Below are 13,321 nucleotides of genomic sequence, written 5' to 3'. Positions count from 1 at the left end.
CCCGTGTTTCCACTGGACTGCCTTATTTCTAGTGAACCAGGGCTTGTGAGTAAAGCTCTGTTTTCCTGGACTTCCTGCTTCAGTGATTCAGTGATGTGCATTTCTTCTTATGAATCTCAACACATATGGCTCTTAGAGGATAATGGCAAACGCAATACCATGGTGTAAAAAGTCATCACAAGTAACGAAAAGTCAGCAATATAAAGTTTGACATAAGCTAACGTTAGCTGCTGTAAACTGCTGGTCACACTGGACTGTTTAGCAGCCACACCACCTGAGCGTATTGAACCAAGTGGAGGTGTGTTTGTGATGGAAACATAATGAACTCATCATACTTGTCGAATGTTTGTCTATCTGTTGCACAACATGTTCCTATTGTCTCAGGAAGGACCCATTTATCTGTGCACAGCATGGTCTAATTTACGACGTCCATATGTCCTTATTTTACGACGTCCATATGTCCTGATCTTGTGACCTACGACCTCACTCAGTACTATCTGTGATCTACAAAAACAGATGTACAGAGGGAGTGGGGGTGACTGCCAACTGTTTGTCACACTGTATAAAAGCTGCCCTACGGAGGAGAGACATTGAGCAATGCTGGACATCCTTCTTTGAGTGGACATGTATTTGCTCCTTCTTGCAAGAATGAATGTCCGATGTGTTTGATTTTGAATCCAGCCTCTGAGTAATTTTTCTAACAGTTTGTAACTTTAAATTTGTAAGAGGAAAAGAAAACAACACAGTCTAGCAATGAAGAAGAGTCTGACATTTAGAAAACATGCCCACTGTGATTACCTCCCCCCCCCCCCCCACCCCCCATTCTCATTTATATTCTCAATAAGAAAGCCAGGAAGTTACTGCTGCTGACAACTGAGGTGCTTGTGGCTGAATAGTTTTCCCTTTGAACAAAGAAGCCATGCTAGCTGTTTTCACACTTGTTATTTCTTGTTCTTAGTCCACAGACAAGTGAATAAAAAAGCTGATGGTGAAACCTGGCCTGTTTATGATTTGTGTTCTCCAGCAGCATATTCAGCTGATGATTTGATCATATTTCCATAACCAAAGAAAATGGTATCGTTGATACAAATGCTCTGCTTAAATAGTTGGCTCTGGGCACTATGACATTAGACCTTTTATGAAACACTTGAAAGGCAACTGACCACCTTACTTCTAGAGCAACTTTTTTTTCTTTTTTAAAGTGAATTGATAGTGCCATATATGACATGTCTTTTAAAATATGTCAAATAATACTGAGCATGAATCCTGTATATCAATAGAGAACATCCTGGTGAACTTAAAAATCCTGCTTGTTAGGCTCTGGCCCCTCTTAATATGGCCTCTCTTAGACAACGCCCACATACTGTTGAGAACACGCATGATGGTAGAGGTACATCAGGTGCCAGAGATGAGTCCCATTACTGTGGTTTAGATACAAATAATTGAGCCTTTAGTTTCTGTAAAATGAATAAATATTTAAGTTTCCCCATCAGGTAGTTGTGTTTGAGTATACATGACTTGTTCTTTACCCCACTGGTTATTTTTATTTGTCTTTTAGGAGATTTTGGCTCCAGCTTTCATCCTGTGTTTCCACTGGACCGCCTCACCTCTTGGGTAAAATCTCTCTCTTTTCCTTAACTTCCTGCCTCATTGATGTGCATTTGGGTTCTCCTTGTGAACCTTAACACATCTTGCTGGCAGGATAATGGCAAATGCTGCCTGAAAATGAGTAAATATTTAAGCATCTATTTACCAAATGATTAATTAATAGGCAAAATAAAAAAAAATTAAAAAAAATGACCAACTGATATGTTTCTTTTCAAAATCTTCTCATTTATTAGTAGGGAAGTTTATAAGCGTAGTTTCAAAATGTTGAACTATTCCTTTAAGTGCAGTTACTTAGCATTGAAGCTGCTTAACAGCTGCTGCTGACTGCAGCTTGTCTGGATAGCTCTGAATGTGTCACCATTTATCCGACACTACAAACCGGCTATTCCTCTGCCTGTGAGTAAACAAGTAAATAATAACTTGCAAAAACAAACCTTTTCCAGCCTTTTTATATTTATCTAGTAAGATATTCAGCTCTGTAAAATGTTCAGTCTTTTACAACAGTAACTTGTGATTTGTTACATAGGGATATTTTTTTATTTTACCACAGGTTTTCCAGCCTACTACTATAATTGCTAACTCCCACACATGAAAAATAAAGTGAAGCCTGATGCTGGGAGGTATCTGACCCACTGAATGGCTCCCTGCTGCAAAGATGCTGATATGCAGCTGACCCTGCTCTCAGTACTCTGCAAACAGTGAGGTTCACAACCCCTGTGGCTTTCTTTTTTATTGCTACGAGGCTTTTGATTTTCCCAGATTTCCCAGATTTCTTGCCTATGCATGTTGGCTCATGCATTTCACAATTTAAAATCTGTAATTTTAAACTGAGTGAGGAACCTATCTGTATTTGTTGCTTTAAAATCAGATCTTTACAATCCCAAAGGCTTCCCAGGAAGACTGTTTTTCTGTATCAATACGCATATTTTACTTGCAGATTTTAAAAGTACCAATTTATCTTCTTCATGCTGGTATTTCTAGTGTTTTTGACAGAAACAAATGGAGACAAATGTTGTTTAAAGGTAAATCAAACATTTATAATTTATTTTTCATAATTTCTCTTCAGACCAACATGCAATTCGAATGCAATTATAGTAATAAATTGCTGCATGTGTGGTAAAAGACTTTGACTGAATGCACAGCGTTAACGGGTGCAAATGAGATAATGATGGAGCCGGTTACTGTGAAACCAAAGTAAATGTAATTTATTATCCAGCCATCGCGATATGAATTCTCACCACGTACTGTATATTCTGCAGCAAATGGACTGACACGCGAGTTGTTCCAGCCGCACTAGTTAAACAGAACAGCTCTTGAAATTCACCGTGAAGGTGATCCACTTTTGTCTGTTTTTCAATGGAGTGTCATGATGTGACTGGAATCACAATCGCAGAATGCTGCACAGCTGTTGTGAATAAACCTTGTAGCCGGCGCTGTATCTGACAACAAATGCAAGTGCAGCAAGTGATGACCAAAGGGTTCGCCCTGAGCTGCTCGGGGGGTTTAAATGATCTCCAGAAAAATCAACACGTCATGAGTTGAATGTCAAACTAAGGTGGTGGAAAACAGTTTGTTATTTTCTCTTTTGATACATACAGCGGGTAAAATAAGTATTGAACACGTCACCATTTTTCTCAGTAACTATATTTCCAGAGGTGCTATTGACATGAAATGTTCACCAGATGTTGGTAACAACCCAAATAATCCATATTTACAAAGAAACCACAACAAATAAGTTCAGAAATTAAGTTGTGTAATAATGTGAAATGACACAGGGGGAAAAAGTATTGAACACGTGAAGAAAGGGAGGTGCAAAATGGCATGGAAAGCCAAGCCAAGCCAACAGCTGAAATCTATCAGTAATTAGAAAGCAATCTGGCCCCTTGTCAGTCCTAATTAATATCAGCTGGTTCAGTCACAACTGATGGCCTATAAAAAGGTGTCTCATTACCAAGGTGTTACACCTTCTTCTTACACATATTCATGTATTTCATTTATAAATGGATATTGATATTTTAATAAGATATTTATAGCAGCCATTTTTAATCAAGTCATGTCTACTAGTGTATCTGCATAACAGGTCAAAGCCAGTAAATTCAAAATCAAAGTGAAGTCACCTTTAATGGGACCCCTTAGAGGTTTTGTTGAAACCTGCTGGTAGGTCTTGATCCCTATGTTGGAAACCAGTCACTGTGTGCAAGTCTAAACCAGCCTGTAAACAGCAATATGTAGAGCATATCATGTACTGAATGGGGTTTTTGGAGTGGGAATGGTTTTAATAAATTAAAGCCACAAAAACAGGGAGTCAAGATAAGATAAAACCACATCCCTGCATTTCTTCTTATTTTTTTTCTTCTGGTGAGCGCCGAAAACCTTGAGATATCAGAGGAAAAATACTTCCCGTGGACGCGAGCTGTGTCTAATGGGACTTTTGATACCGACCACGAGTATCTGATATAACATCTCTGATATCTGAGGCAAGGTGGGATTACAGCGCGCCGCCTGCCATGTGTAGCCGCCTTGTTTCCGGCACACGTACGGCAGATCTGCGACACGATTTTTGGACCATATGGGGCTTACGGTCCTCCCCGCTCCACCTTTGCTGAGCAAGAGCATTACACTAATCCCACATCCAGATGAAAGAGAGAAGGCCGAGGCTCCTTGGAAACGAGTTATCCACGGCATGTAGTTGTGACATGGCGGCCTTTGCTTCAGCAACTCTGATCGTTACTGAACACACTGATGACAGATTCAGCTCTCAACAGCTCGTACAAAATCAAATTCATTCCCACCAAGCTGCCACAACAGATGAATTATGTAAACTCGATAATAACGTCTCCCTCAAGGTTTTTACTTTGACGTCTTTTTTCTCATCAATTCCTTCAGTCCATGAATTAGAGCATCCTTGAGAAGATAGTCACAGGGTTTACCAGCTCACTGAGTAATCATATAGAAAAAGAAAATCCACTTTCTGTCAAGTTGTGTCAATAAATTGTGTCAAGTTAAATCTAATCAAGACTCCCATTATTCAGTTCTCAATAACATGCTTGTCAGCCTGCGGACGCTCATACTGAATGAAAGTTGATACAAGTATGAAGGAAACACCAGTCAAGGTGAAGCCAGGGCAACTCAGTGGAAACTATTGAACTTAATAAACCACTGATTTAATCATTTGTTTCCCTGATTTCACTCTTTTATGGCAATCAGGGTGAGTCAGGAAGAGAAATCCTCATCGCTCTGCTTTGACACTGTTGTTTATCTGCCTCTCTGTATGCTGAGATTAAGAAAACCAATTGTCTATAAATCTCTTGTTCATCTGACTCCACTGCCTGACCTGCTGGGCAAACCAATAACACCATGCAGCATACATTTGAGGTTATATCTGTGGATCTACTTTTCTCCACGGATCAGGGCCATGGCCTGGTCACAGCAGAAAGAGGCAGTGTCAGATTGATTATTTGTTAGATTTCAAAAGCTTTGCGAGTGGCACGAGTCAGTCACAAAATCCTTGAGTAGCTCTCTATTTTCTCTCTGCTGAGCTGTTGACTTCCTTCTGGTATTTTATCTAAGCTGACTCATAAACCTGCAACTGGTCGACTATTTCAAGCAACATTGTCCTGCCCCACCTGTATCTGCATGGTGGCATTTTTAAAATCTCCATGGCAACGGGAAGCAAGAATAACATCTTCTGAGCCAGGAACCAAGATGGTAAAAATAGCAAGTTTTAATGAAGATTTGAATCATACAACAATGCAGGACTCCTCAGTTCTGATTGGTCCTTTGCAGGAATCTTCCCAGGGTTCACCTCCCCACATGTAAATGTTCGACTAAAACAAGTTCGCACCACCACCAGTGGTGTCAGCAGGAGTAATGAAAACCACCCGCCCGCTGACAGGTTATCTGTTACATCTCGGTTCACTCGGTCTGACGTGTGCCGTGATTTTACCTTCCCCGGAGCAACTGGGGCCAAAGCAGTCAAGGCCTCATATTTAATCTCAAGACAGGTCTACCAGGCACATAAACTGTTCCAGTTTTGAAATGATTGTTTTATTTTACGTCACACAATTTAAATGATTTGGACAGATGTATATATACCACCTTCCCACCTTGGACAGTTGTTTTTTATGTCACAATCAATTTTATGTAGGTTATCTTAATTTGTCTTTATTGAAATGTTCCAAAACTGCATGTCTTATTAAAAACAAATATAATTTCTACCAAACACTTACACCTTCTTAATTTGGTTTCTTTAGTCTCAAACAATTCTCAGGAAGAAGTCATGCTGGGACATGTGAAGAGCCGAGTGCTTATAAAAGCATGGGGGCAAATCATAATTATTATGCAGCACATACTTCTAGTGAAAGAGCAAGACAGATTGATTAATGTTCATTTGCACAAAAGTTACTGACTGAAATTTATTTTGGCCCTGTAATTATTACCTCAACTAACTCAATTCTATAACAAATCACTATTTAAGTGCTTTTTACTTCATAATGTCACCTTTTATTCAATCTGTTACTTGGTGTTTGTTTGTAGTTATGTATCCTCCTTTTCATAAGTAAATTGAATTATTCACACAAGGCAATATTTACTTAACTCCCACATTGTCTGCAAAACCTGACACAAGAAAGTGAAGCTTACTCAAGCAAAGCAAGTGAATCCGGCGCGTGCCCAGCCGGTCATGTCATGGGAGAGTTGGCGCTCTTTTCCCTCACAGACATGAGCCGGACCCTGGCAGGACTGCAGACTTCCACCGTCAACGGTTTTATGCTCCTTTGAGGAGAAATTTAATGAATGTGGCGCCGTGGGGGTAAATTATGTGATTAATTTTCTTTTTACTTTTTATTGTTCTTTGCCAGTTAGTTAAAGTCCATGTTTCAGTAGTTGATATTTCACATCAGCACAAGTTTATCAGGTTAGTTTGCTAGTTAGCTAGTCATCTTGCTGGCATAAGTGCTTCCATCTTTTCTCTGCAGTCTGTGGCTTCGAGACACGCGCTGCTTACGTTTGTGACCAGGTTTTCGGTTGCAGAAGAGGATGTGTTGATTTTACAGAACTGGTAAGAGTTAGATTCATGCTGTTTGCATCTTCTGCTAGCCAAAATGCCTTACTTGACTTCTTTGCAGCATACTTTGCTGCTGATAAATGTAGTGGCTAAATTATGTGGCGTGGGTCATTTGTTTCAGATTAACAAATATCCAGCACACTCTTATTTGCATGAGGGTTCCTGTCTAATATTTATCTGCAGTTGATTTGTTGTTTTGAATGGAAAGCATGATCTTGGTCTGTTGTACTTAGTAACATAAATATATTTCACTTATTGGTGACAAGGATCTATTTCAAGCTGATTCATTTCTGTATTTCAGACGTTGCTTCTTCCTGTTGAGATGGGTATCCCCGCAAAGCTTCGCATCATTTTGAGATGATGGCAGTCACATGAAGACATGGATATTTTTCTTGGATAGTTTTTCACATTGAGTTACATTGAAGTACAAGAAAAGGCAACACTCAGGCTTGTAATGACTCTCCACTTTTCCAAACTCTGGGTTCTGCTGAAGTATCAGATGTTGAATCCTCAGTACCGGCTAATGTCACTCATCTGGATCTCACAACCCGGTCCTGTTTCCTCATTGGATGAAAGTGGATCCTACAGCTGTCAATGGCCCACTAACTTTCAAATATTTACAGCCATCTACTGCAGCTACTACTCTGACTGTTGATATGTATGTCATACAACCCCACATAAAATAATTCAAACTATCTCTTTTAGACATCATATGCACCACAGATGTCACATGTCCATTTTGAAAATGTTTTTAAATCAGACTAAATGTTTTAATGAAAGTTATTAAATGAGCATTGACAGCACTTAACTTGACTGTATTTGTTGGACTACTGTGGGAAACGACCTCTTTCACCAGTGTTGGGTAAAGCATAATAAAGGTGCTATTGTTAAAAAACATGTTTTATTTAATATTTTTCAGAAGCCTTATGTTATGATAATTTGATTGAGTGAAAAGTAACCTATGTTTAAAATGCAACAAATCCATATTATAGTAATGCTGTAGAGTAGTGAGTGGATGAAATATTATGTAAATATTACTTAAGCTTGTTGAAATAAAGTAAAGAACAGATACTTATTTGAACCTGAAAGACCAAGTATTTTTTATTCAGGTTTTGTAATTACATACAAAGGTAATCTGAGTGAAATTTACTCGCAAAGGGAGAGTCAAATTTGAGTCTAAGGAAGATAATTGCTAGTAAAATCTATTTGACGACTTTTGATTTTACAAATATTAATAGTAAGTAAATTTTACTGGAGTATTAACTGAGTAAAAATTACAAAGGATTTCTGTGTGGAAATTGTTACCGAGCTTTTTCTAAGGAAAAGTCACTCCAAATTGTTTTCAGTGCACCGCTACAAAACTCTAATAACATCTAAGTCTAATAACATTAGTGAGCGGATGAGGCCGAAAAAACAAGACGGTATCAGCTGTTGTGACAATATTTTGATCAAGAATGGATGTTTAACAAAGAAAACTCAAAAACAAATTACGCAGTGTTTTTGTATAGGGCTACGGCTGCTGACACACTAAACCTTTACTATTTTGCAAAGGTGCCAATGCTACCCCCTGATTTAGGGCTGCCCAAGATGGTTGTGGTTGGGTTAAAGAAATACAAACTTGTGAGAGCATTTTTTCCCCCTATAGCAGAATATATTCTATTGTACACGTTATCTTGTCTCAGTCACTAAGGAAACGCATTTCTATTCAGAAGACATAATGAACTGCTGATTGCTGTCTGCACCCTACTGCTCTTTTGTCAATCAGGACAATAAGGAGAATAAATAAAAGCGATGCAATGCAGCAAATAAGCTCCATGCTTCCTCCATTTTGGACTTTCCTTCAGTCCCTTAGAGATCTGTTGTCATTAAGATGACCTGATGTTGGTTAAATTTGCAGGTCAAAGTTCACTGGAGCTTAATTGTGATTCAAAGTTACTTATCTCTTGCTTGCAAATTCTAAAAACCCATCCATTCAATTAGAATGAATTAAATTGGTTGTGAAATTGCACAGTTTTAATTGGTGCAAACCAGGCTTCAGACAGCCATTTACTCTCAAGAGAATACACACTTCAACAACATGTTGTCCTAGCAGTGAAGAGCTAAATGCATAAATTTATGCATCGGAAACATCGTTTAGCGCATTAGCCTGTCTTTTAAGAAGATTCAAATGTTTGCTTTTCGGTGTTGAATACTCTGTAATGAAGTTCATAACAGTGGTCTCACCGACATTCAGTAGATGATAAGACATTGTTCCTCAACAGTCGTGTAGAGAGAGTACTCAAAGAAATGAGTAAGAAAGATTATAAATGAACTCCTCTGGTGTCCTTGCAGTGTCAGCGTATGAAATCATTTTCGCAGCCTGATGTCTGCAGTAATTATCACAATGTGATTCACTGAGTAACTCTGAAAATGAAGGAAAAAGGTGCAAAGACTTGATTCTGAAGCTACAATCAAATTTCTTTTCACTCATCCAATTGTAGATTACAAATTCACAGGGAACATCTGTCTACCGAGCTGGAGTGGGAAATTGACCAAATCTGTGTGAGGACTGAAATCAGGCTGTGATAGGAATGCTGTGACGGCCAGATATTGATTCACACATACTGTAATAAACATGACTAAAACAGCCTTTTCCTAACACGCTGGGTAGTTTCAGTTTGAAAACTAATAACCAGGGATGAAATAAATCATAGCAGGATACAGAAATAAAATAACAAAACTGGAAAAAATACACCGTGCTCCACGAAAAACCAAATAGATCTAAATCTTTCAGATACACTTAAAAAAAAAAAAAAAAAAAATAATATGAATAGCATAAAAGCTTGATGCCAAAATGCATGCATGCATGCATGCATGCAAAAAAAATAAAAATAAAAAAAATGCCTGAGAAGCACACCCACTGCTAAATTACCATATCAACGCACTGTACAAACATTTTCAGACAATAACACACCCACAGTAGCATCACATTTAAAAAATAAAAATTCCTCCAGGTTATATGTGATTCAGTTTTTTCAGCCTGAGCTTTGGTTACTCAAAGCTTCCTGGCCTTTTATTAAACTGCAAATGCTCTCTTTGGATAAGTCAAATCAAAACTTATTTTTATCTTTATTTTGTCAAAATTGGTTTCTATTACAACAAGATTTGGATGACGACCTTTCCAAAATTAAAGAAACATGGGAGATTAGGAGGCAGTAAGGGTGGTGGCCATTGATTCTGCATGACGCGTTCATGGGATAATCTGGTTTCCGCTTTGGCTGGTGCGCAGATGGCGCTGGGAGGAGAAAAAATGGGGACAGACTGGCTATAGGGCTGGGGAGGATATTCAACCCCAGATAAGCCGTACTGTACTATTCACCGTGTCAAGCAGCCGGTCTCTGCATCCCAGTCTAGATTCTCTGTGCTGCTGTCAGTGGGCATGGCAGAGGAGCAGGAGGAGAGCCAAAAGCAGGACACCCACCAGGACTGCATTTGCATCTGTGGCTGGATTGCCATGCATGTCAGCAAAGGTGTTGTAAAGACATGGAGATAGCCTGCAAATCACATCTAAGTGGCTGGGAGTGGGTCAATGATGATTAGTCGAAGACCAACAGCTGTGAAACAGCATGCCATGTATACCACCTTCATTATCCATCATGGCCTCCATCAAGTCACAAGCAGGCACCGAGAACAATCAGCGGCGCTGCAGACTCAACAGGAGCTCCAGCAGACTGAGACTATGCTTCGAGTGGTGGATATTTGCCCTGATAGCTGTTACGTATTCCTGTGTGCCGAAGTGGACGTGTGGGACTTGGCTGCGTTTGGCCACATGCCTGCGGGCACCGTTTCAGATTAGTTGTAGGTAACGTCTCTCGGCCTCACGTGCCTCAGGTTTGGCAGCGAACTCGAGTGATCCTCTGTTTTGAATCGGTGAAACTGGGAGAACCGATTATGACCATATATAAATAACACATAACCTCACTGCCCTTTGCCTTAAAAAGCATAGAAAATAAAAACAGAGGGAGAAAATATTCAAGAGAAGAGCACATAAACGCTGACAGAGATAAAGACAGAGAGCGAGACAGACAGAGAGAGACAGAGAGAGGAAGGATTAACTTCTCATCCAGTCTTTGCTGTTGCATAGATTGTAAGTAGCTTATTGCACAAAGCAGCCTGCATGTAACCGGTGCGTTTGCATGATTTGTTTTGGGAGGTTTTTTGTGTGTGTGTGTGAGTGTTTGTTTGTGTTTGTGTGTGTGTGTGTGTGTGTGTGTGTGTGTGTGTGTGTATTGGGGACAACACTGACCTCATGCAGGCAACTAAGAGCTTTGGGACTAAAATAATCAAACTGGAGAACCTGGCAGGCGGTGCCCCACTAAGAATGCATCTGAAGCTATAACAGATCACCAGCTTTACTTATACGAACATGACTCTTTAATCCTTGATATTGACAAAGGTAACTGGGTGCAGGAAAAATCTCATAGAGGCAATCAAACACTGTAGTTACTACAAGCTAAAAATCAAACGCCTCATTCTGATACAGTCCCAACGTTCTGAGCAGAACATCCAAATTTCTCCGAGGATTTTCAGATTTTATATTTCATCTATTAAGAAAACAAGGTGAGACTAGCGAGGTACATTTTCATAGTAATCTTAGCCACTGCCAGAGGCAACAGGACGCTCCAAGTAAAATAATTTGTCAGCACATGACAGAAAAACCCACTTTATATTTCTGGAGTCAGAAGGACATGAAGCAGTGACAAGGATACTTGCCTGGAGAACTGCATATTCCCTCTGTTTACTTTTCAGTTTAATTTGCTGCAGTTCATCTGAGCACGATATTGTGTAGTATTTGGTATGAAACTGTAGTGCACACCTCTTTGTTTTCTGCAGCTCCTTTTTAATTCTTTGTTGGAAACTCTCCAGCACTGAACACCAAGAGCCTCACAAATAATAAATTGACTCTTCTATCCAGGTCAACTTTCGGTACACATGGCGTGTGTGTGTTTTGTTTGTTGTTGTGGTGCAGAGTTGTGTTACTCCTACCTGGATACGACGAGGGGCAAAATTAACATTTTCAGCATCCTCATTAGCAGTTCTCCGGGAAACTGGAAGTATTTCACCTCCTGCAAGCGGCAGAGAAAAACATGTTTTTTTTTTTTCACATTATCATGATGAATATTTTTACCAGACAAATTGAAAATATTGCAAAAATAAGTTTTGTTTTTTTTCAAAACCAGACCTTGAGAGACCACTGCCTTTGTTAGCAACTTACAGAATAGAAAACTTTAATGGACTTCAAACATTGCGTTGCAGGTCTGAATGCTGCACTGAAGGTTGTCACAGGAAAAGAAAAAGGGAGCAAAGGGGCAGTGGATTCTTTGGCTCTTATACAAGGAATAAATAACACTGAAACAATTGGGCATTGAATTGATGCAAAGTGTTGTCAGTTTTGTTTTCTCTTCAAGTAATTCTTCAACAAAATTTGGGTTTTAAGCCATTAAACCTAAATGTTTGATTAGCAAGTCTTCTGTTCGTTTGGTCACATCTGTTACCTTTTAATTACATGAGTTCAATCATGAGCTGAAAGTTGTTACTATACTATATCCATACTGTCAATACTGAAAATGATGTTTCCAATTTTTTAATGCCATGTTTTCATAAGCAAGCTCTAAAAAAAAAAAAGGTTCAGTAAAGTAAGAATAAAAAAGACCTGGTAGGAGCTTGCGATCCTGATGCAAGTGATCAGGATTTTTTCTTTTCAGACTAACATGTGAAGGCATACCAGTCAAAATCAAATGGGTGGAAACCTGAAAGTAATCTAGTTTGAAAACTGTGCCATGGACACAGAAAAATATTGGAATAAAGCAAAGTATGGCAACAAAAAAATATGTTGCTACAAGAAAAGATTACTTGAACTTGACTCCAGATCTTTGTTACATTTATAGCTATGTCATGGAGCAATCCCTTCAAGGCAAACTTCACTTACTTCACTTCACAAACTCCACTTAAAGCTGTAATATTTTTATGTTACCAGTGGATCAAAGGACTGTGTTTAATTTGAACAGTGTTGTTCATAGTGACCCTGCAGATAATTACCCCTTGTCTCTGCAGTTATCCTTGGCTACTCTTTAGCTTTTTTTATAACGGTCTTCCTTCTCCAACCCAATTCGGTTCGGTTCCCTGTTGTCAACATTATTTGCAGCAAAGTTGCAATGTTTTTTGCGCAAAATCTTTGATATACGTTACAACAAAAAACAGACAGACAAAGTTGATAATTAACTGTTAAGATAGTGGACAGATATTTGCCCAGGACTGGGTGGACACCAAAACAGATAATAGGAGTGGAAAACTATATTTTTCATTTGTTATATATCACAATTTTCTGCTGTATGAGTAAATAGGCAACTTTCTTTGACAACTTTAAAGGTGATAATGTGTTGAGTTCTTAAGATATCAAAGCAATCAGGTGTAACAAGGGTTTTCTAAGCAATGGCAGCAGTTAGCTGACTACAGTACCTAATCAAGTCAGTCAAATGGATGACAGTGAGACATGATGGGAAAAAAGCTCACAGCACAACAGGACAGAGGTGACGAATTAGAAATAAATGAAGGAAATTTAAGTACACATCTGTGCAGTGGATGGAGTAATAAAAGCTTTTTGCTTTT

The 13,321-nt window shown here is 39.0% G+C and overlaps 1 protein-coding gene across 1 annotated transcript in view; it reads right to left on the bottom strand.

Annotated features, from left to right (window-relative positions):
* slc1a7a (solute carrier family 1 member 7a) overlaps positions 1-13,321 on the bottom strand; it is a 31,624-nt gene that overhangs the window by 13,929 nt on the left and 4,374 nt on the right. Inside the window, exon 2 of the mRNA XM_069164467.1 lies at positions 11,699-11,778. Within this exon, the coding sequence (XP_069020568.1) occupies positions 11,699-11,778 (80 nt within the window). The remainder of the gene's footprint in view (positions 1-11,698; positions 11,779-13,321) is intronic.

Source organism: Embiotoca jacksoni, unplaced genomic scaffold (genome assembly GCF_022577435.1).
Source record: "Embiotoca jacksoni isolate LCO1_2020_lvr unplaced genomic scaffold, fEmbJac1.0.p SCAF_31, whole genome shotgun sequence".
Classification (NCBI taxonomy): Eukaryota; Metazoa; Chordata; class Actinopteri; family Embiotocidae; genus Embiotoca; species Embiotoca jacksoni.
The sequence above is the reverse complement of the archived record's forward strand: the minus strand, read 5'-3'. Positions and strand labels throughout refer to the sequence as shown.